This window comes from Vulpes lagopus, chromosome 18 (assembly GCF_018345385.1).
Source record: "Vulpes lagopus strain Blue_001 chromosome 18, ASM1834538v1, whole genome shotgun sequence".
NCBI classification, from domain to species: Eukaryota; Metazoa; Chordata; class Mammalia; order Carnivora; family Canidae; genus Vulpes; species Vulpes lagopus.
Genome location: NC_054841.1, coordinates 35,886,684 through 35,912,158, shown reverse-complemented (window position 1 = coordinate 35,912,158; position 25,475 = coordinate 35,886,684). Strand labels below are relative to the sequence as shown.

General features: G+C 37.1%; 1 protein-coding gene across 2 annotated transcripts; it reads left to right on the top strand.

The window, feature by feature from the left end:
• The first annotated feature begins 13,099 nt into the window (after positions 1-13,099).
• On the top strand, positions 13,100-20,642 carry MKKS (MKKS centrosomal shuttling protein). Of its 2 annotated transcripts, none has more exons than XM_041732246.1 (4): positions 13,100-14,084; positions 16,813-16,871; positions 18,002-18,112; positions 19,887-20,642. In XM_041732246.1, the coding sequence occupies exons 1-4, from the start codon at positions 13,100-13,102 to the stop codon at positions 20,325-20,327; spliced, it is 1,596 nt and encodes a 531-aa protein (XP_041588180.1). In that variant the 3' UTR covers positions 20,328-20,642. The 2 variants fall into 2 exon arrangements, with proteins under 2 accessions (XP_041588180.1, XP_041588178.1); XM_041732244.1 differs by having other exon boundaries at positions 16,696-16,871.
• The last annotated feature ends 4,833 nt before the right edge of the window (positions 20,643-25,475 follow it).

Sequence of the window (25,475 nt, the reverse complement as noted above, 5' to 3'; positions counted from 1 at the left end):
TAAGAATTAAGCTAAAGAAAACTGAACTAAAATTAGCACAGCTAATCTGAACTATTAGTAGGTCACAGATGTGTATTTGCAGGATATAGACTCTTAATTTTGGATAAGTTGGCACAAGACCAGTGTTAACCTCTTACATACCTGACATGAGAATCAGAAAAACATGCCAGGCTTAATGCATTAGGATAGTTGATCTAGGTGACTCTTACAAATGTGCACGATGCACTCAGAATGTTCTTCTTGTCCATCATCGTGCACTGAAAATTCTGGTTAAATCTACTGCCAAAGCTGGGTCACTAATTCTTGACTTTTGAAAATGGCCTGAAAGAATACCAGCCAAGATTTTAGGACTCCAAAATCCAAGCTGAGTCCCACAATTAACTGAAAGTAATCTTGGAATCAGTCATTTATTGTTTCCTCATTTATGAAGTGGCCTCATAAAACTGCTATGAAAACAAAATGAGAAAAAATGAGAAACCTTTGGAATAATGCAAGATTAGAGTATATAAAAGCATTATCTGTGTTAAGATTGCCTCTGAATGTTTTTTAAATTTAACGAAAGTCCTTTCAATCAATAAAACTATACATGCTATTTTACTTGACCTAAACTTAGTAATTTTACTTCTCTCCCTTTCTCTCATCTTTCCAAGACTCCCATGCTTTCTTGGTTTGTTAAAAGTGCGCTTAAAGAAGATTCAGAAAAGATAAGAGAAAGGCAGTTGCAGGTCCACCAAAGTCGGGTAAGGAGGAGGAAAAATTCTGCTCTCATTTCTGTTGCTTCACTCCAGGCAAACTTGTAAAGCTCAATGAATAAACAGGAAGGACTTCCTTATTTTCAGGGACCAGCCTGTTACTGTTCATCACTTCTGATCATTTTGAGTGCATTCTTGTTTTGTTTCAGACTCAGGAATCTCTCCTGTCAGTAAAAGAGCTCTATGTCACTTGCAATGACTTGCCAGGTGTTTTGAGGGAAGGACTATCTCAAGAGAAGTTGTATTTAGCTTAATTTCCCATTTCCCAAATTGAATCTCAGTATCCCTTCTGCTCAGGGATACTATGGGACTTTGTAAAAGTCAAGGTTTTAAAAATCTCATAAATTCATTTGGAAAATGAGTTAATGAAAAAAATCTGATAATTCTTTCTATTATCCTGAGAACCAGCATATAGGGACTGTAAGCAAGGACTTACAGGGAGAGAGAGAGAGACAGAGACACAGGCAGAGGGAGAAGCAGGCTCCATGCAGGGAGCCTGATTTGGGACTCGATCCCAGGTCTCCAGGATCATGCCCCTGGCTGAAGGTGGCGCTAAACCACTGAGCCACCAAGGCTGCCCTATATTTCCTAACTTTAAAAAGCAAGCCTATATTATATTAGAAGTGGCAGGATGCTACTTTTCATTTTGAAAAAATCCCACAGAAGAATTGAAAAAAGAAAAATTGTTAAAATTTTATCCCCAAAATATATTTGATTGTATGTTAAAGCTTCACAAGAAGATAGGGAGCATATTACCTCACTTCCAGGTTGAATGTCAAATTTCAAAAGTCTATTGTTTTTTTTTTCTTAAAACTAATAATGAGCTTTACTTAATAAAGTCTAATGTGTTTTGTCCTGGGAAGTGGGTTCTTCAGGCAGTTGGATACATATGATTGCTGGAAAGCTATTATATGAAAGAAATGAAGGAGATTAAAGTTTCTGTACCATTTTAAAAGATTGCTAGTTCCATCTGGTTTGATGGAGATGGACTATTAGGTATACAATGTGGTAGTATTTTTATGTAAATTAAAAAGCCCTATCATCCTGATCCTGATAGTTTTCCAAGCATCTCAGTACAACAGAATAATTACCGGAAAATAGTTACCTGCCTCTCACTCCCATTAGCTAAATCAATATATGAGATCTAGAGGAAATGGGGGCATGTAGATGTTGCATAAACATTAAAGCAATTAATCATTAGATCAGTCTACATTAGTTGCTAACCAGGAAGCCTGTTAACGGGACCTCAGTGACAATGGCCAATAATGAGTTTTCAACCAAAATAGATAATAATTCCCAGTTTTAACTAAGCCTAAGTGTAGAAAAAGATACATAGACCCTTAAGTTATCCTAATGGAAATGAATAATAGACTGTCAAACACAAAGTTTATGTAAATAAAATGGAATGCCTCCTTTGTCCTTAACCCTTGGATGACCCAAGGAGTCATTAAAGGTACGCTCACTTGATGCTAATCCAGACTCTTCTCAAAGAAAGTTCACGGGTACATCATCACACACTGTGTTCTACATGGAGAGAATATTCTGTACATTTTCCCAAACATTGCTGTTACAGATTGTAGTTTATTTAATTGGTTCTGAATTTTAGTTATTGAGTTCTTTGTCCCAACTTTATTATTTTATTCTTTTATACAAACAACTCTCTTTTCTGTAAACAGTTTCCCCAAAAGTTTATAATTCAAGAAAAATCTGATAAATACTGAATTATGTTAGTAATCAGGGAGAAGTAAACCGTGAATAGAGGAGATGCCATCCATTAAAAGTAATGTGTCTTGATAACCTCATGTCGAGAGTGTCAGAGGTGCTGGAGTCACCGTAAGTATTGATGAGACTAGATATGAATGATGATATCTTTGAAACCTTTCATTGAAGGTATTTTGTGGGCAGAATATCAAATCTGTCAACACAAGCCAGTTCACTGGTGCAGCCTGTCTCTCTCTCCCTCTATGAAGCAGTTCTTACTATAGTTCTTCCTCATTACCCCAAATCACGGAGGGTTTTATTGTATCCTCAAATTGAAGGCATTTTGTACAGTGGGCTTCACAGTGAAATTTAATGATACAGTTCATTGTGATTGGCTTTCTCTAGAGACAGAACATAAGTATGTCAATAAAAGGTATGGTCCCTAAAGGTTACAAAAAGTATATAGGATACAAGAGCACTTTATCTTTTTTATATATTTTATTTATTTATTTATTCATGAAAGACAGAGAGAAAGGCAGAGACACAGGCAGAGGGAGAAGCAGGCTGCATGCAGGGAGTCTGATGCAGGACTCGATCCAGGGTCTCCAGGATCACGCCCTGGGCCAAAAGCAGGCACTAAACTGCTGAGCCACCCAAGGGTCCCACAAGAGCACTTTAGAACAGGAAAAGGGCATAAAATACTTTCAGTTACAAAGTAGGCCATTATTTTTTCCATAAAATAGTTTAAGTTTTACAACAAACTCCTTATAAAATGTGGATTTGGACACTGGAAGAAAGGGTTTCTAATGCTGGAAGTGATATGTGTACATAGGCATAACTCTAAGCTTTCTGTTTATTTCTTTTTTAAGATTTATTTATTCTAAAGAGAGCACGTGTGCTAGAGTGGCACATAGGACAGAGGGAGGGAGGGAGAATCCCAAGCAGACTCCCTGCTGAGCACAGAGCCCCACACAGGGCTGGATCTCACGACACTGAGATCATGACTTAAGCGGAAATCAGGAGTCGGATGCTCAACTGATTGAGCCACCCACGTACCCCTCTATTTTTAATACACACAGAACACTGAGGCAGTTAAGGTGTTTAACTCATTAGCAGCATATTTTAATCTTGACTTAAAAGGGAAAAGAGTTCTGTTCAGACATTTTTCTAATGGCATTCATACAAAATTATTGTAACATAAAAGACTGCATGATACTGAAACTCAGATACATGCAGTTGAACCTAATTCTAATTCTTAGTTATACTCCTTAGTATGCCCTATAGGGTAGAGTTATTAGTTATAAGGGTAAACATTAAAATCCTGTGCTTCTGGACATAAGTAGAAATGGCATTAATTCATCCTACCTCAGAGTGCATGCCAAAATTCACTTGCTACATGTGGAATCCATGCATGACTGTCCCAGTCTCAGCTGAAACACCATCACTTACGTGTGTCAGAATGCAGAATCTAAATTCTTAGTGCATGTATAAGGATTACCATTTGATTCTTCTGTTAAAATTCTGACTAAATGGGGATCCCTGGGTGGCGCAGCGGTTTGGCGCCTGCCTTTGGCCCAGGGCGCGATCCTGGAGACCCAGGATCGAATCCCACGTCGGGCTCCTGGTGCATGGAGCCTGCTTCTCCCTCTGCCTGTGTCTCTGCCTCTCTCTCACTCTCTCTCTCTCTCTCTCTGTGTGTGTGTGACTGTCATAAATAAATTTAAAAAAAATTAAAAAATAAAAAATAAAAAATAAAATAAAATTCTGACTAAATGTAATTTTTTTAAATCTAATTTTACTGTGGCTCAGAGAATTTATAATTAATTATATAAGGAAAATGATATATGCATGAGCATTTCCAAAGATTTCTATAGCTTTTCTAGCAGGTCATACGGCTCCTTTACAATCTTTAACTAAAGGTTTATGTTGCTTTATAAGTTTCTCAAGCCTGACTTCCTGCTATCCCTTTGAACCTACAACATATCCTTTTTTTTTTTTTTTTTTAAATTCATGAGAGACAAGGAGAGAGAGATGCAGAGACATAGGCAAAGGGAGAGGCAGGCTCCATGCAGGGAGCCCGACGTGGGACTCCATCCCGGGTCTCCAGGATCACGCCCTGGGCTGAAGGCGGCGCTAAACCGCTGAGCCACCCGGGCTTGCCCCAACATACCCATTTTTGTTAGTTAATATTACACTATATTGCACCCCAAAATATTTAATAGTTGACTTTTATTAGAGTGCAATATTCTACTTGTAGCAGTTCATAGATGTAACTTGAAGGGAGTTGTTTTGTTCTTGTCTCTACTTTACCTGTTGCCCTTTTCCTAGGTTCACTGATGCTGAAGTACTATGAGTTTTCAGAACTTCTGGAAAGACTATAAAGTTCTAATTGTTATGGTACCTTTAGTTGGGCTCATACATATGGGATGGCACAGAATCAAGAGCAGCCCTGTTTTCCAAATGCCTAATAAGGACAATGTTCCTGAGCCAGAAAATCCGGAACTTGGATGTCCTCCGAAGAATCACATCCAAGGGAAATAGCAGGCTTGGAATCTTCAGGTAAGTTCAGTTTTATCTGGTCAACCAAATGGTATGTTCCAATGATGAGAAACATAATTTTTTTTTTTTTACAGATTTTATTTATTTATTTGTGAGAAACACACACACACACACACACACACACACAGGCAGAGACACAGGCAGAGGGAGAAGCAGGCTCCATGCAGGGAGCCCGACGTGGGACTCGATCCCGGGTCTCCAGGATCACTTCTCGGCCAAAGGCAGGTGCTAAACCGCTGAGCCAGCCAGGTATCCCCCAAGAAACATAATCTTTAAAAAAAAAAATAGCTCTGGGAGGAAAAAGTTTAAGTTGGTAATAAGTTACCTACTGTTTTTATTATGACCCACTGATATAATATTATTCTGCGCTTGCTTCTAGAAAAGTTTGTTCCATGGCGACCTTTGACAGTTGCCTTGTGAAGTCATTTGGATGAAAGGAGAAAGAATAGCCCATTACTTATCCTTTCCTTTTCATTAAGGATGTCGCAAAGATCATTTGGGTGTGTCCAAAAGAGCAGTTGTCTACTTGCCATAAATCCATCCCAGAGCATATAAATCTGTAACTTATAAAAGTTCTCTCCTTTATTTTTATTGTTCTGTTTCTTTCCAAGGCAAATAATACTAATTGTATTCCTTCTTTAAAATCTAATTTTTTTGTATCTAATATTTTAGTTTCAGAATAATTTACTTTTGAGAGTCACTAAAGTAAGAGAATATATAAAAAAAAAAAAAAAAAGTAAGAGAATATAGTTACATAATTGAGGATTATAATCCCTCAAGTATAATTCCAAAATGTTCTAAAATCCAAAAGGTTTTGTCATAATTCCTTTGGTAGCAAAACTTGGTCTTAACACATGAGGCAATTTACAATCTGTATTTCACTCATTATGAATATTTAGTTTCACTGCAGAAATACTGTTATGTTTGATTATGAGTGTTATATTATGATTATATTGCTTATGGGTATTAAACTCTATAGTATTTTGATTATGGGTACTAGTCACTATATTATTTTTCTAAAATCCCAGAAATTCTGAATTATGAAATTAATCTGGCCCCAAATAAAATTAATCTGGCCCCAAATAGAGAATTATAGCCCTATAATTGTGGAGCATTTTCTATCTTAATATACCTTTTGACCTTCAGATGAGTAATAATGTGCTTTAAACTGACATAAGGTAGGTCAATTTAGGGTCAGCTCCTTATAGAAGGAAGACTTCAGTAAGATTTTCCTCGTTCTTAAAAGGTCTATGATTTTGACATATGATAAAACTATGATATAATATTACATTATTTTAAATCAAGATTTTATTTTTAAATGCTCTCAAAGAGAAAGGGAAGAGCATGGCTTAAAGTATTAGACAATTATTATAAAAAGCCAAATAGTAAAATATCAGAAGCTTTGTAAAAAAGTATCCTTAAGACATTCTGTGTAAGATTTGTGTTTATAAAGGGAGTTTTAGTGGACATGGTCAGGGAGTTAGAGTTTATTAGATGCTTGATTTTTTTTTTTATTTCTGAGCTTTTGTAGACTATAATGAAATCATTAGAGAGAGTGCATAGGTGTGCATGTGTAGAGGGAGTGAGAATTCATGTATAGTGTAATATAGTGTGTATGTGTATTACTTATGGCATAATTTTTTCCTCTTTAATTCTTGTCATAGGAGTTTGGAGGCCTGCTAACCAAACTTTGGGCTTTGTTTTCGCCTTCTGTGAAAAGAAATACAAGGAATATTATTGAGGTATTCCTAGAGGAAAAGTAAAGTTGAGAAAAGAAAACATCCCCTCTAAAATATTAAGGTAAAAATAGAGATTTTGGATGTCAGTGTTGCAGCACTTAGAAGTCTTAGAATGATCAACACTGCTAGTCAAGCATCAGAAACAGATACTAAAACAAGTTTGGGATGAGCAAATGTTAAACCAGATTCAGAGTGAGTTAAATACTGATTCTATCAAAAAAAATATACTGGTATATGTACCTTATTATTTTTTAATTTTTACTTTTTGTGAGATTTGTTTATTTTAGCGAGGGGGGTGCACAAGCAGGGGGAGACAGACTCCCTGCTGAGCACAGATTCCCAACACAGGGCTCAATTCTAGGATCCGAAGATCATGACCTGAGCCCAAATCAAGTCTGAGGGGCACCTGAGTGGCTCAATGGTTGAGCATCTGCCTTTGACTTAGGTCCTGATCGCGGGGTCCTGGGATCGAGTTCTGCATCAGGCTCCCCATAGGGATCCTGCTTCTCCCTCTGCCTATGTCTCTGCCTCTCTCTCTCTGTCTCTCATGAATAAACAAATAAAACCTTCTGAGAAAGAAAGAAAAAAAGAAAGTCACTTAGTCAAGTCTGATGCTTAACCAGCTGAGCCACCCAGGCACTCCATAACTTTTACTTTTATTATGGAAAATAGCAAACATACCCCAAAATAGAGAATAGTATATTCAACTCTCTTTTTAAGATTTTATTTATTTATTCATGAGAGACACAGAGAAAGAGGTAGAGACACAGGCAGAGGGAGAAGCAGGGAACCGGATGTGGGACTTGATCACAGAACCCCGGGATCATGACCTGAACCAAAGGCAGACGCTTAACCACTGAGCCACCCAGGCATCCCAGTACATTCAACTCTTGATTATCCATCACCCAGCTTTAACACTTAACAATATTTTCCCAGTCTTCTTTTATCTATCCTTCCGTCTCCACCCCCTTTTTTATTGCTGCCAGTATTTTAAAGCAAATCCCAAGCTTCAGTGTATATCTTTAACATTAAGGATAAATACACAACCGTAAGTGCGTTATAACACTGAAAAAAAATTTTTTTTCATATAGCACAAGCTATCTTTTTTTTGTATATTTTTTTATTGGAGTTCAATTTGCCAACATACAGCATAACACCTAGTGCTCATCCCGTCAAGTGCCCCCCTCAGTGCCCATCACCCAGTCACCCCATCCTCCCCACCCACCTCCCCTTCCACTACCCCTTTGTTCGTTTCCCAGAGTTAGGAGTCTCTCATGTTCTCATTTTCACTGATATTTTCCAGTCATTTTCTCTCCTTTCCCCTTTATTCCCTTTCACTATTTTTTGTATTTTATATTCCCCAAATGAATGAGACCATATAATGTTTGTCCTTCTCCGATTGACTTACCTCACCCAGCATAATACCTTCCAATTCCATCCATGTTGAAGCAAATGGTGGGTATTTGTCATTTCTAATGGCTGAGTAATATTCCAATGTATATATAAACCATGTCTTCTTTATCCATTCCTCTTTTGATGGACACTGAGGCTCCTTCCACAGTTTGGCAATTGTGGACATTGCTGCTGTAAACATTGGGGTGCAGGTGTCCTGCTGTTTCACTGCATCTATATCTTTGGGGTAAATTTCCAGCAGTGCAATTGCTGGGTCATAGGGTAGCTTTATTTTTAACTCTTTGAGGAACCTCCACACAGTTTCCCAGAATGGCTGTACCAGTTCATGTTCCCACCAACAACACTAAAAAAATTAATGGTAACAACTTACTACCATTGGATACCCAGGGCCATGTATGTATTTCCAAATTTGTCTTTTAAAAAATCTCCTGGGGGGATCCCTGGGTGGCGCAGCGGTTTGGCGCCTGCCTTTGGCCCAGGGCGCGATCCTGGAGACCCCGGATCGAATCCCACATCAGGCTCCCGGTGCATGGAGCCTGCTTCTTCCTCCGCCTGTGTCTCTGCCTCTCTCTCTCTCTCTCTCTCTCTCTCTCTGTGACTATCATAAATAAATTTAAAAAAAAAAATGAAAAAAAAATTTAAAATTTAAAAAATCTCCTGGGGATCCCTGGTGGCTCAACAGTTTGGCGCCTGCCTTCGGCCCAGGGCCTTATCCTGGACTCCCGGGATTGAGTCCCGCGTCGGGCTCCTTGTATGGAGCCTGCTTCTCCCTCTGCCTCTCTCTCTCTCTCTCCCTGTCTCTCTCTCTCTGTGTCTCTCATGAATGAATAAATAAAATCTTTAAAAAAATAAAAAATAAAATAAAAAATCTCCTTTATAGGTGGTTTGTTGGAATTGGAATGCAAACAAGGTCCACATACTGCATTTGATAGATATTATCTCTCTCTTTTCAACTACTAGATTTCCCCTCCCAGTCTGCTGCTTTTTGAATGTTCCACATTCTGAATTTGGTTGATTGAGTCCTCATTTCGTCATTTAATGAGTTTCTCACTCCCGTATCTCCTGTAATCTGATAGTTAGATCAGAAGGCCTGCTCTGATTTACTTTTTTTCTTCTTGAAAAAGAATACTTCACAGATGTGCTATTATGGTATACATCCTAGTGAATATTGTTTCACCTTTAATATCTAGTCCACTTTCAGTGTTGCTAAGATTAAAGTGCGTCATGGGGCGCCTGTGGCTAAGTCAGTTAAGCTTCTGGCTTAGGCTCAGGTCATGATCTCAGGGTCCTGGGTCCTGCTCAGCAGGGAGCCTACTTGTCCCTCTCCCTCTGTTCCTCCCTACCTCTCGCTTGAGCTCTCTGTAGCACGCTCTCTCTCACATAAGTAAATAAAAAATTTTTTTTAAGATTTTTTTATGTATTTATTCATGAGAGACACAGAGAGAGGCAGAGACACAGGCAGAGGGAGAAGCAGGCTCCATGCTTCATGCAGGGAGCCCCACGTGGGACTCGATCCCAGGTCTCCAGGATCACTCCCTAGGCTGAAGATGGCACTAAACTGCTGAGCCACCGGGGCTGCCCAAATAAAATCTTCCAAAAAAAAAATAATAAATTACATTATTAGTCCAATCTCTCCATTATAAAATCTATTATAAAATTTATTTATGATCACGCACCTGGGTAGCTCAAGTCTGTTGAGTGTCTGACTCTTGATTTTGGCTAAGTCATGATCTCAGGATTGTGGGATCAAGCCCCATGACAGGCTCCATAATGGGTGTGGAGCCTGCTTGGAATTCTGTCTTTCTTCCTTTGACCCTCCCCCCCCAAAAAAAATTATTTATGATCATTGTTCTAGTCTAGGCATTGGCAAACTTTTTTCTATAAATGACCAGACAGTAAATATTTTAGGCTTTGCAGACCATACAGTCTACTACTCAAGTTTCTATTGTAGCACAAAAGCATTCATTCATAATATATGAGCATGAGCCAATAAGAATTTATTTACAAAAATAGTCAGCAGGATATGGCCCATGGGCTGTAATTTGCCAGCCATCAAGGTGGTTTTCCTTAGGGGTTGCAAAATGATGTTCAAATTCTGTCATTCCTTTTCCATTTATGAGCTAGAACAACTTTCCCTCATCAGCAATTCAGTTACCCCTCAAAATGAATTTATCAGGAAAAGCAAGATAATTGCTTTATTTTCTTTATTAGTTTTTACAAAAATGAGTTAATGCCCTAATAGCAATGAGGGTTTTGGGGTTTGATGACAATGTGAATTCATGAGTTTGCATATTATTTGAATTATCTCAAGCTATTATTATCAATATTCTTTTTATGACTCAAATTGTACCATCTTGGATGCCCTCCAAGTTGACTCCTCTTTTTTTCCTTTGCTCTTTGATATGACCCAAATATTATTTTTTGACAAAAAAACAGTCCTGAGCTCATCTTGTGTGTTTCTTACCTCAAACCTAGAATCAGCCATTTCTCCAAGGAAACCTGGCTTTTTTTAGGAGAAAACTTTACCTGTTTTTATTTCTTTAAATCATAATTTATAATGTATGTCTAAATTCAGAATACAGTCATGTAAATTTTACTGTTATTTTAATTAAGTTACCATTACTGCAAAAGCCTGCCTGCCAAGCCCATGCATCCAGGAAGTCAGTCGTTCCTGTATGGTAGCATTTGGAACTGGCCAGCCTTATAGAATATGTTTGGTTCATTTCATTTCTTTCAATTGTAGCTTGTTTTAAATGGATCTAGACCCACAAGTTAGCAAATTTTGACATCCTAAAAATGATTTGGGAGTCACCAACATTTTCAGTGATTTCTTCCTTTCTCATTTTATAGAGATATTAGCCAAAAGATGGGGTTACTGGTCTCACTACCACAAGACTGTTAGAGGTGCCAACTTAACAAATTTGACTTTTGAAAAGTTGTGTGTCACTGTTACATATTGGAAAAAAAAATTATTTTTTAACTAGAAAAATCATTTTATTGGTCTCAGTTTCTGTTATGATTTGTGTTGTACTATATCATGTAAAATAATGTATGGAAGTCACTTCACTAAGGTTTCATTTAAACGTATGTCCCAGATTTTGCTGAATCTAAAATAACCATTGAAATAATATTTAAGTACCTTGGCTGTTCCTGGCTTAAGATGAAAGATTTTTTCCTCATCTTGTAAAAAAAGACGACCAAAGCTTTATTGCAGGGAGAGAACTAGCCATCATTGCCTTTCCTTTATTGGGCCCAGTTGCCATGGTTACAGTCCTTTAAATGGGGAGGAGTGGTAACCAAAATAACACTTTGAATAACACTCCCTCCCTCTCTTCACCTCTTTGCACATCTTCACAGCACCTTTTTGGTCTGTATCACACTATGTATGCCATAATCTACTTCAGGTATACTGTAGTCAGGTAGTCCAATTAGTTTTATTTATGCTAAATATTGCCCAAGTGATGAGCATAATTATCATATTCCTGAAAATAATAATTGGCTGAACCTTCACCTTCAAAGCACCTAACCTCAACAGATAAGGTCTATGACCTGAGATTTTTTCTGTTTTTTGCACACATTATTAAAGTGTCAGGATTTTATGCCTCAAAGCACACAATTTATTTACAGCTTTGTTAAGGAAGCCAGCAGAAGTTGCAACTGCACTTGTTAACATTTTATGGTATTTAGACCTTTTGAGATCAAATTGCAAATCAGATCCCATTTTTCTCTTTGTCAAACAGCATATCTTCTGGTTTTTATATGTACTGTCATTAACCAGAGTCTTGGAGAGGATTCAGTTGTAGGACATTAAAACTGACAGTCATTGATTAATGGAATAAAATTAGTTCTGATGTTAGCCAAACATTGAAAACATGGTTTATTCTTTAAAAAAAAAAAAAAAAAAAAAAAGGCAGACACTTAACTGAGCCACCCAGATGCCCCCAAAAGACATGGCTTATTCTTTGGTACAATGTGCTGTGCAGATTTATACAGTTAGAGGTAGCCTGTACAGTACAGAGTGTGTCTACTATAAAGAGACTAACAGTGCTCTTATTTCATAATTATTTACAAGCAGGGTTTGATGTAAGTGTATCTTTGTTTAGACCTACAGTTTCCAAGTAAGCCAGAATTATAGAAAAAACATTAAATCTTGATGTTAGAGAATAAAAACATTTGGGTTTTTTTTTTTTTTTAAAGACTCGGTTTTATAATGAGTTTTATAATGTAGCATTTCTCTTATAGAGGCATACTATTTTCAAGTAACCTTACTGTAAGCTTTCTAGCTATGATGTTCTGCATTCCAAAATCATTCAGATATCAGTACTTTTTCTTGTAGGGATTCATTGAAGAACAAAGGAATGACTGTTAGCCTGAGTGGATTTTGTGGAGTTTTGTGCCAATTAGTAATTCCTTTATCTAAAGAGGGAGCAGAGCATCAAAATATTAAGCTGCATTCTATTAAATGTTTGGAATTACTTCTCTGAAATGTTTTTCCTTTATTTCTTACAGAAAGAAGCGTCTTTGAATCTGAGCTTGATATTGAAAGAAGAGATGAAAAACACCAGCTGGATTAGAAAGAACTGGCTTCTTGTAGCTGGGTTGTCTTTCATAGGTGTCCATCTTGGAACATACTTTATACAGAGGGCTGCAAAAGAATCTGTAAAATCTCAATCTAGAGGCAAACAACAGAGTATTGGAGAATGAAGTAAAAATAAATATTTGGAATTACTAATATGTCATTAAGTCATTACATGCTAATTAGCTTCATAAATCTGGAGCTATTTAGTTTTATAGCCACATTGTTACATGTTCAAGACTTGCATTCCTGAAGATTATTTTTTTTTCTAAATGTCAAGACCCCTGACAATGCAGTAAATAGAAAAAACATGGTTAACAAAATAAAAGCCATCTTCACCAATTACCGCCTGAAGTAAGATGTCTCGTTTAGAAGCTAAAAAGCAGTCGTTGTGTAAAAGTGAGCCACTGACAAGTGAGAGAGTCAGGGCCACACTTTGTGTCTTGAAAGGAATCCTGACATCAAGCTATGGCCCTTCGGGTAGGCTGAAGCAAGTGCATAGCGGCTTCGGAGGCTGTGTGTGTACAACCTCACAGTCGTCGGCCCTACTCTCTAACCTTCCCGTCACCCATCCCATCTTAAAGATCCTGACAACATCCATGCAGAATCATGTGTCATGCTTCAGGGACTGTGGCTTATTCATGGCCATTCTTTGCTGCAATCTGATTGAAAATGTTCAGAGAACAGGCTTGACACCCACCACTGTTACTAAATTAAATCAGCATCTCTTGAGCCTCTGCACCAGTTACCTCAAGTCCGAGTCCTGTGGTTGTCGAATTCTAGTTGACTTTAGTAGTCCTCAGACCCTCCTTTGTTTGGTGCGCAGTATCATTACAAGTAAACCTGCCTGTATGCTCACCAGAGAGGAAAGAGACCATCTCAGTGCTTTGATTCTGAGAGCCTTTTTGCTTACAATTCCAGAAAACACCAAAGACCGCCTCATTTTAGGAAACAGTATAATTGTGCCTTTAAAAGGTCAGAGGGTTTTAGATTCTTGTGTATTACCCGGAATTCTTATTGAAATGTCAGAAATTCAGTTGATGAAGATCTTACCTGTCAAAAAATCCGAAGCCTTCAAGGTAGCACTCTTTTGTGCTTCTTTATCAGGAGATCTCTCTGATACTGGAGAAGGAACTGTGGTGGTCACTTATGGGGTTTCTCTCGAAAATGCAGTCCTGGAGCAGTTGCTCAGCTTAGGGAGGCAGCTTGTCAGTGATCACGTAGATCTTGTTGTGTGTCAGAAAGTTATACACCCGTCTTTGAAACAGTTTCTCAGTATGCATCGTGTCATTGCCATAGACCGAGTTGGAGTAGCTCTGATGGAACCCCTGAGTAAAGTGACAGGTAAAAAGCACCTTCAGCTTTTGCTCCTTACAGTTAATAAATGACCCCTTGTTTTTGAGCGTAGACATTCTTGATGTGTGTCACTGTTAACATCTTGAAAAGTTTTAGAAGCTGCCAACCTCAACAGCATGTGTATCATTTCTGCCAGAAAAGGTGGTTTCTCAAAAACATCCTATAATGTTCATTTTCTAAAAATTGAGTGATTATGGCAATTTCTAGGTATTTTCTAATCCCAAAAAGGCTACAGAATCTGTTAAAAATCTAAAACCATTAACTCCCCCAAATACCTTAGGAGTATGGAGAAGTTTAACAGCTTCACAATACTTTAATACTTTACACAAAATTCTTCTACTTGAATATTACAAACCTCTTACATTATATTCAGAAGGTAATTTTGTAGCTAAAATATCTCCTTTTCTCTACTTTTCTACCTCTTCACTACTGTACTTCTGCCTAAATTCCTAATTAGGGGTGGGTAGGTGGGTGGATGTGTGCGCACACTAGCTTTAAATATCCCAGATATTTCCAGCTGAGCTCCTTGAGAATCAGGATTGTCTTTTATTTTTAGTACGGACAACAGGCCTGGTCCACAATAGGTGTTCTAAAACGTTTGTTCAACTGACTCACGTGATAAGATACAGAATTGTAACAGGCAAGAAATTCACTGTATTTTGTAAATTAAAATCTGAATAAGGTTGATATTCACCTATTAATTACAGCCAAAGAAACCTGACCATGTAGAGTTAATGATTTGAGCCACTTTCAATATCCCTTTAATTGCATTGATATCAGTCATTCCATTCTGATCAATTGCAACACTTATCAGACAAGCCATTGTTAAAGTTTACTATTTTTAGTTTTTAGTTATTAACAAGTCATTAAAAGGTGGTAGTATGCATGTCAGTATTGAATACCTAATATCTCTGTGTTATTGCCCTATCTTTATAAGGCTGTCCACGATTGTCAAAGTGGAAATTATTAAATAGTGGAAATGGTTCTGTGGAACTCACTGTTGATGTTCTGGATTAGACCCATAGTTTTAAATATTTACTGGTTTTTCATGACTTTTCCGGTTGTAAATATTAGGTATTACAGATTATTTAGTTTATTTAGTTTTTAAATTTGAGCCAGGTGGCTCAGTGGATTAAGTGTCCTACTCTTGATTCTGGCTCAGGTCATGATCTCAGGGTTGTGAGAGTTTTAAAGATTCACTCTCTAACAACAACAACAAAAAGAAAACAAACAACAAAAAAGAGTGCCTCGGTGGTTCAGTTGGTTTAGTGTCTGCATTTGGCTGGGGGCATGATCCCAGAGTCCTGGGATTAAGTCACTCATTAGGCTCTCTGCTCAGCAAGGAGTCAGCTTATCCCTCTCCCTCCCTGCCTCCTCCCTGCTCATGCACTCTCATTCTCACTCTCAAATAAATAAAATCTTTTTAAAAATATATACTTCAAAAATATTAAAATGTGAAACATTTTGCCATAGAAATAATAGTTTAGGGACACCTGGGTGGCTCAACGGTTGAGCGTCTGCCTTCGTCCCAGGGCGTGATCCTGGAGTCCCGGGACCAAGTCCTACAACAGGCTCCCTGCATGGAGCCTGCTTCTCTCTCTGCCTGTGTCTCTACCTCTCTTAGAAAAAAAATCTTAGAAAAAAAAAAAGTTTAAGGGGGCACTGGGTTACCATACCAGCCAACAATTCTTATTTATCCCATATATAATTAGAACATAGTGTAAATAGCCACAGCTTTAATCCTGGTTCTTGGGAGCAAAGACCTTTGGAGATGAAGGGGGAAAACAACTATACCTGAGCCCATGGCTCAGATAAACTATGTTTTCCACCTTCCCTAGTTTATCTAAGTTAATGTTACCTCCATCCTCCCCCTTTCAGACAAAATTCCTCTTTATTGATACAGATTAAGTAGGGTTATTGTGCATGGGCCCCTGGTGTGTTTGAAGCTTGTCATGGGCATACAGAAGATTGAACCTTTGATTTGTTTTATTTGTGAAGGAGATAATACCATCCCCATTTTACTCCTGTAGGGGGACAGAAAAATTAAGTGACATGAGTGACTTGCTTCGTGTCCAGTGGGTCATAAGCAGCAGAGCCAGATCCTCTCAATACAAAGATTTTCTGTTGCACCCACCAAATGAAATAATAAATCTTGTAGTTTTTTTTTTAATCCTTAAATTTTAGATCATCCGAGTATTCCTTATTCTTTGAGGCTTCAGAAGAGAAAAATCTATTCAAAGAAGTCTAGTTGTTCATGATTATTTTCTGGGCTCCTGCAAATTTTTTAAGCTCCCAGAAAATATACTCACATTTCTGTGTGCCTTTTTCTAGAGAATACAAAATAGCTCCTAACAGATGTTCAATGAAGTCTGTAAACCAAAAGAACCTCTGCTTTATTTGTATATCATTTTAATAGAATACTACTTGTTTTATAGGTATTAGAAGCATCTTGTTATTTATATTTCACGTTTTAAGTATATGCTTAAAAAATAAAGTATATGCTTGTGGGACTTTTAATATTGGCTAAGAATCAATTTTAAATGATTATAAGTTCCATCTTTACTCATATATTTTGTGTTTTCTAAACTTTAAAAAATAGGAACACAGCCTATTGGTTCCATAAGCTCAATCTCTCCTAGTAGTTATGGAAGTGTGAAAGATTTGTGCCCTGCAAAATTTGGCTTCAAACATTTTCTCCATCTTATTCCTTATGAAGCAACTATCTGCAGCTTGCTTCTCTGCAACAGAAATGATACTGCCTGGGATGAGCTGAAGGTAGGTCACAGACTCTGCATTCCATTATCTAGGGGCTGAGGCAGGGATTAAATAGACAATAGTTTTTTTCATATAGGTGAGCTTTGTATTTTGTTTTTTGTAACTTTCCCAGGTGATATAGAAAGCAAAAACAACAAAAATGATGGAATTAAAGTCATAAGTAAGCTGATTTACTTACCTGTGATATTACAGTAGACTGGTAGCAAGTGCTACCAGTTACTATTTCTAGTATTTACAAGCAATGTAAAGATCTTTAACATGTGAACTTTTCTTAGTAATTAACTTGAACTCTGTACTTTTTTATGCTAATGTGTATGAATAATTCACTGAGAAAATTAGTTCCCCAGCCATACCCATCATCCACCTCTTAATAGAATTTGTTGTCTTCTACAATAACAAACGCAACTTAGAAGTGATAACTGGGGGATCCCTGGGTGGCTCAGCGGTTTGGTGCCTGCCTTTGGCCCAGGGTGTGATCCTGGAGTCCCGGCATTGAGTCCCACGTGGGGCTCCCTGCACGGAGCCTGCTTCTCCCTCTGCCTGTGTCTGTGCCTCTCTCTCTTTCTCTTTCTCTCTCTGTGTCTCTCATGAATAAATAAAATCTTAAAAAAAAAAAAAAGTGATAACCTGTGGTATTGGTCACAATCTTAAGGATTCATGTATACTCAAGAATATATTTTAGGTAAATATGAAAGGTTCTGTGTTTTTATTACTACTGGGTTGTAGATATTATTACTTCCACAGCAACTTGAATGGAATTCTATAGCATGTATACAGCTAACTTATTTAGACTGAAATAATTTTTTTTAGTAGAAATACTAGCAAACCTTGCTGACCCAGTTATTTTGAGGCCATCCATTTGTGAATCTCAGTTTGAAGAACGAAGTATATATGAAAGATGATATTGTCCATGGAGACAAACATCTGGCTAAAGTATTTTTCTTTAATTTCTAATCTTTATTATTCCAAAATGTATTAATTACATTACAACCTTGGCAACACAAGTTTTTTCTTTTGCAACTAAAATTCAGCTCTTTGAGTCTACTACATAAGTTCCCTTGAAAACATGGTTATATTTCTTTGTGTGTCTGATGCCAATGTCTGATTCTGATAATTCATCTCTTTTTTAGCTCACATGTCAAACTGCACTGCATGTTTTGCAATTAACCATCAAGGAACCATGTGTTTTGTTGGGAGGTGGCTGTACTGAAACTCATTTGGCAGCATATATCAGACACAAGGTAGGTTAGGTAGTCTGCTGAGATTATCTAAATTCTCAGCAACATTTGTTTTATAGATAATAAACCAAATCACAATACCCTGCAGCCTTTAATGCTTACTTTCTCAGTAGTATAATTCAGATTTTGTATTTGAAAACACTTGAGGAAAATAATACTCGCAAATATAAGGTAGTATCTTTATCACAATGATTATTATCAATCCAGCCTTTCACCAAATGATCACAATCTTTGAGTATTGTGAAATACTGCGTGTTGAAATGAGCATTCTGGTAATGTAAATTATATACAGATTTCAACTGCCGCAGTACGATAATAATTGATAGTCATAATGAAAGTATTAAGATTCTACAAAATACTTCAGTACCTTCTGGACTATCAAGAAAAGACTTAGTTTCATTTAATAAAGCATTCCAAGCACTAGATTCTATTATAATTTTTAAATTTGCATCTATTTATGATATAAATTCTATCAAATAGAATGTTTTTTATTCATTTTAAGAAACTCTGTGTCCTGATAATAGATAAACTTAGTGCAGGATAGTTCTGATTAATTATTTCATAAATACTGACCTACTTTATTTGAAAATGGATACAGAAAGGTATGTGTTTTCCAGATATTTGCAGTTGATTCTTTGGTTAGTCAGGAATGTTATCAAGAGACTGCAGGGGGTGGCTGGGTGGCTCAGTCAGTTGAGCTTCTGACTCGAACTCAGCTCAAGTCTCAGGGTTGTGAGTTCAAGCCCTGAATTGAACTTTAAAAATAAAAAAAGAAAGCAAGAGAGACTGCATAGCTTCCAGTGGCTGACTAGGATTAGAGAGAGAATACATGCTTTTTACGGATATGCCCCACCCTGGTTCCCAAAATGATTTAAAATCTATTTGATGATAAAGTCCATTCATGAAAGGTTACTAGAATATACATTATGAAAAACAAAATAAATTAGTGCCCATGTATTGATGCTGAATATACAATAATATAGCCTGCAAATTGAATTAAGTAAACTAGAAAAAGTTTTTTGGAAGAGGAAAGTTTTTTGAGTAGGATTTTGAAGAAACAACACAGCACTGAAAATATGGGAAAACAATACACAGTAAAGATGGTCTCATCTGGTTCATACCTCCTGGGCAGAAAAAAAAAAAAAAAAAAACGATTGCTGCTTTGAAATAATTTAGATATGGGTTTTAACTATCATTCAGTTATTAGCTTGCTAATATATTACTTCTTTCATGAAATTGCTAGGATAAACTTTTTTAGAATGGTGGAACAAAAAAAGTTTAGCATTTTATTACCTTTCAATTAATTTAAAGAGATTATTTAAAACATTGATGTGAAAATTGCACATGTCCCTAAATGGCTTTTGTCTCAATAATTTTGTGTGTTCTCATTTTAAACAAATCTCAAACACTTTGCCAGCTAAGTACTTCATTTGGATATTAGCCTTCAGGAACCTCCTCCTAATATATGCATTATGCCTTGTTCATATATTGAGGAGGCATGACTGGGCAGTCATTCAGAGAAAGCTGATGATGGGGTTTATTCTGATTCATTCATTCTGATAACATGACTAGCATATATTTATACTATAACCAACCCAATTAAGGGATAATAGCCTGGCCAGAGGACCCATGTTTGCCCATTAACATTGTGCTGAACCCCTAAAGAAATTGAGCATAAGTAGTAACTTTATAAGGGTCTGATCAAGTATCTTATTTTTAAGAACCATTTTTATAATACTGTTCTGTGTGTGTTTTCAATGGTTTTATTACTCTTTAGACTTGTAATGAGCCAGAAAGCATTCTCAAAGATGATGGATTTACTCAAACAGAACTTCAACTAAGCACCGAAGCATTCTGCAGTGCCTTAGAATCTGTCGCTGGCTCTTTAGAACACGATGGAGGTGAAATTCTTACCGACATGAAGTATGGACACTTTTGGTCTGCTCACGCAGAGGCTCCCTCTATTGTTAACTGGCCAGATTTGCTCTCAAGATGTGGCTGTGGACTCTATAATAGCCAGGAGGAACTCCACTGGTCTTTCTTAAAAAGTACTCGGCATCCCTTTGTACCACAAACCTACCTTCCACATGAAGCTACAGGCTCAGCCGACAACCTGACCTTGGACTGTTTTACTGCTAAGCTTAGTGGCCTGCAGGTGGCTGTGGAGACTGCCAATTTGATTTTGGACCTTTCATATGTCATTGAAGATAAAAATTGATAGGATAGCATGTTTATATTTTTTAAAAACCTAGTCAGGTGTCAGTTAAGAAAAATATTGAATGTATTTTTTTTCTCTCCCAAAGGCCTGCTATGCATATTTGGATAGATTATTCATAAAATTATAGAGATACTTAGATAAGGGGGAAAAGTATGATTCTTAAATAGAAATACCATAGCATATTAAAAATATGAAGCATTGTTATTAAAGATAGTACAGTTATCTTAGGGCTTCCACAGATGCCTCAGTATGTTCTAAATTTTTGTTATTTTTACATCATTCAAGAGTACAGAAATAAAAAAACTTCCTAATCTATGCTCTAGTTTGGATATATTTATTATAGATACTTTTTAGTAGTAATTACACATGCTTAAAATATAAAATTAGATTCCAAAGTATCACAAAGCTCCCAATACATATTGTTCAATCAAGAGAAGTACTCAAACTGCACATTTAGTAAAATTTTAGTGTTCTTTACCTGAGGCACTATCATTCAGTGATTAAGTAACTGTTGTCGAGCCTGACCTACCTATAATTTCCAGTTTTATCACAGTTCTTTGGGTTATTTTGAGGAAATGTGTGATTAGGAAAAAAAATTACTTATATAGTAACTAAGCAGTATAGAGAAAAGAAGTGGAAAAGTTATTTCTCTAGTTCACTCAGTAGTGTAAAGAAGAAACCAGAACAACTCTCATATTCAAAGTAGAGACACTTGATGTTTCACCAAGGAATATAATTTGCATTTTATGTAAATGTAACCAATGTATTGATAAATTGAAGAAGAAATACAGGATGCAGCTTGAAGAATAAGTATGGAGCTATAGCAGATGTTATATTAAACCTTAGGAAAACATTTTGAAAAATTTTGGAAAATTAAACAATGTAAGAGTCAGTGATCAGATCTATGGCCATGCTAGAAGGAGACAGAATTTTTACACAATTTCCTCCAAAATTCTTCTGTACTACAAAAGAATTTTGGGCAGCCCGGGTGGCTCAGCGGTTTAGAGCCTGCTTTCAGCCCAGGGCGTGATCCTGGAGACTTGGGATCGGGTCCCACATTGGGCTCCCTGCATGGAGCCTGCTTCTCCCTCTGCCTGTGTCTCTGCCTCTCTCTCTGTGTCTCATGAATAAATAAATAAAATCTTTTTTAAAAATACAAAAGAATTTTTACCCTGAGCCAAAGAAAAAACTGCAATACAAACTCACAGCAATGTAATATATATTGAAAACTCAGCTGTACCCCATGCTTCATAAAATACTCTTAAATTTTACTTCTTTATTGTTAGGGTCAATTAGAAGGGTAGTATGGTAGGGTGGCCTTTAAGATGGCCCCCAGTGACCCCTCGCACTCCTGGTCTTCACACCCTTGCACAATCTCCTTTCCTTGCATGTGGGCTTAATGTAGGAACTCCTCTGAGTCTCCATTTCCCTTTGTGAACAGGAATGTCTTATTGCAGTTCTCCTATGTCTGCTTTATTATTATATGTTGGGAGCAAAAGGCACATGACTTGTCCCATTAGCTTTGGGTCTACAGATGAAGAGGAGTTCCAAAGCATATCCAGAGGAGCCTTGCCCACCCTGACCTGATTTCAATGATAAGATTCTGTACTTCAAGCTGATATTGTAAGGCAGTGAGACTTTTGGGAATCTGGGGAGTGTGTGAAAGTATTTTGCAATTTTGCATGTGATGGGCAACCTCTAAGCTGGCTCCCTGATCTCACTTCTTGGTAGTGCATCCTTAGAATGTTCATGGGACATAATGACAAGCTTTTAATGAGTATAGAGCAGAAGTGATAGGATGTCACATTATAAAAAGATGGGCTTCTCTCTATTTCACTCGTTCATCCTGATGGAGGCCACCTGCCAGGTTGGGAACCACTTATGGAGAGGCCCACATAGCAAGAGACTAAGAAAGGCTTCCAGCCCACAAGGAACTGAATCCTACCAACAAACACAAGAGTGATTTCAGAAGCATATCCTCCCTAGTGGAGCCTGAAGAGTAGCCCGTGCCACTGCAGCCACTCAAGAGGCCCTGAAGCAGAGAACCCAGCTAAATTACTCCCAGATTGATTCCTGACCCTCAAAACCTCTGACATAATAAATCCCAAGTTTTGGGTGTAATTTTTTATGCAACAATAAACATAATAAAGGCAGGAACAAATGCTTATTTAGAATTACCTACTGAAAACTTGGTCATACAATGGACAAAAAGCATTCTTGATGCCATTCCTCTGCATTTCCACCATCCCTCCAAACATAAAGCCATTGTTCTTTATCATTCATATTCACAGTGGGGTTTTTACATTCACTTAAGAAAACATGTCACATGGAGGGGTGCCTAGGTGGCTCAGTCAATTAAGTGACCGACTTTTGGTTTCAGCTCAGGTCATGATCTCATGGTTGTGGGATTGAGCACCACCTCCAGCTCTGTGCTTAGTCTGCTTCAGATTCTTTCTCCCAAATAAATAAATAAAATCTTAAAAAAAAAAAAAAGCAGAAAGAAAGAAAGAAAGAAAGAAAGAAAGAAAGAAAGAAAGAAAGAAAGAAAGAAAGAAAAAAGAAAGAGAAAGAAGAAAGAAAAAGAGAAAGAAAGAAAAAGAAAGAAAGAGAGAGAAAGAAAGAAAAGAAAGAAAGAAAGAAAGAAAGAAAGAAAGAAAGAAAGAAAGCATCACATTGAAATACGAGAATTCCCCTGAGTCTCCTTGGCCTTCTACTGGATTTCCAGGTTATTCTAAAAGGGACGCCACAGTGAATCTCTCCAGTTGACCTTAGAGGTTAAGAGCCTCTCTTACTTCTCATGATAGCCATTAGCTCTGCCATTCTTAGCTTTGTCATAAAAATTCAGTTACAAACCTTGGTGAAACATTAGTACTCCCATTTTTTAATATGTCATGCATTTGTTGAAATAGTCTCATGAAGTTTTTGCTTTCTGAAGTTTTATACAATCCTTAGTAGAAAATACTGTAAATAATTAAAAGAAAAAAAATACCTAACAGTTCAAGGAAGTCATCATTCAAACTCAGATGGCAAAATATGAGATGAAAATTCTTCTTTTTAAAAAATGTTATTTATTTATTCATGAGAGAAAGAGAAAGAGAGGCAGAGCCATAGGAAGAAGTAGAAGCAGACTTCCTGTGGGGAGCCTGATGCAGAACTCGATCCCAGGACTCCAGGATCATGCCCTGAGCCAAAGACAGACACTCACCCATGAGCCACCTAGGTATGCCCTGAAAATTCTTTAAAAAAAAAAAAAAGATTTTATTTATTTAGAGAGAGCATGAGTGAGTGGAAGGAGGGGCAGAGGGAGAGGGAGAGAATCTCAAGCAGACTCTCCACTGAGCATGGAACCTGAGCAGGGCTCAGTCCCACAACCCTGACACCATGACCCAAGCAGAAGTCAAGAGTTAGACACTTAACCAACTGAGTCACCCAGGTGCCCTGAGATGAAAATTCTTGATGAAAATAATTTCAGAGGAGCTTATTTTGACAGAAATAACAAGAAAAAACAGGAACTAAGTTAAGCCTCAAGCACTGGTTTTCTGATTTAAAGTTAAGATTGAGTTCTGAATATTGCATTACAAGGTTCCTCAGGAGACAGAACAAGAAATCTTGATAGTTACAGAAAAGAAAAGGGAGAATAATGCTCAAGAGGATGAAGTCAGTGATAGCTGCTCATGACTTTTGTGAGACAGGATGGACAGTATTCAAGTTTGTTGAGTCCAAGAAGACTAGCATCTTATTAATCAAAAGAGGTTAGAATTTTGGCAGAAAGGAAAAAATTAGAAAACCAAAGTAAATGAAAAGAGTCTTTTAAGTTGCAATACTGGGATCCCTGGGTGGCGCAGCGGTTTGGCGCCTGCCTTTGGCCCAGGGCGCAATCCTGGAGACCCAGGATCGAATCCCACGTCGGGCTCTCGGTGCATGGAGCCTGCTTCTCCCTCTGCCTGTGTCTCTGCCTCTCTCTCTCTCTCTGTATGACTATCATAAATAAATAAATAAATAAAAATTTTTAAAAAATTATTTAAAAAAAAAGTTGCAATACTTACTTGGTCTTGTAAATACCACACTCCTTAATTCATCCACTTGTACTATATTAAAAAATATGGGGCAGCCCAGGTGGCTCAACAGTTTAGCACCGACTTCAATCCAGGGCCTGATCCTGGAGACCCGGGATTGAGTCCCGCATCAGGCTCCCTGCATGGAGCCTGCTTCTCCCTCTGTCCGTGTCTCTGCCTCTCTGTGTGTGTGTGTGTGTGTGTGTGTGTGTGTGTCTCATGAATAAACAAAACCTTAAAAAAAAAAGAATATGAACATATTAGATATTTTAAATCAACCATAACAGTGAAGGATATTTAAATTACATATTATTAGTATCTTTTATTATTAGAGTATCCTTGAGCTCATTTAGTTCGTGCAATCAAAGGTAGTCAGGCATTCATATGATATTAGAGAAAATTTAAGTACTTCTGTAAGATCCATCATATCCTGTATTCATCACACTGGTGAACAGTTCTTTGGATAACTTTAAAATAAAGCAATATTGTTTATAGTCACATAAACTATGCAGGTTATTATGTAAGAGCATCATGTTCAAAAATCACTTACATAATTAATGCAGGCTCTGTCAAACATCCAATTTGTTAGGTTATTCATTACTTTCTGATAATCTTGGGGGAATAGTCAAGGAGACTAAACATCTCATACAGGGTCCTGTTTCAGCTGTCTCAACAAATCTATCTCTTAATCTGAAGGAAAAGGCAAGTTTGAACATCTGATATTTTTATAATTTTTTTTAACCTGTAGTTAAATGTTTCCACTTAGTAGTAATGGTATCCCATAATCCTTGGAAAATTTTGCCACTTCCCTACAAAATTTGAATTTAAATGTATGTAAACCAATGTCAGCCTGTATCTTTAGGTTACAAGTAAATGTATATACTTCTTTATTAAGAATATAGTAATACTCATAAAACAGTGAAAACTGAAAAGGTTTGTTTTCTGTGTATACTTTTCTAAATTGTGATCACATAGTATGTTGTTTTATAATCTGTTCCTTTTACCTAATGTTATGAACATCATAAACATGTATAATCACCACATATTCCACTACTACATTATTTTTAATTCCTAAGGAAATTTCAGTTGTAGA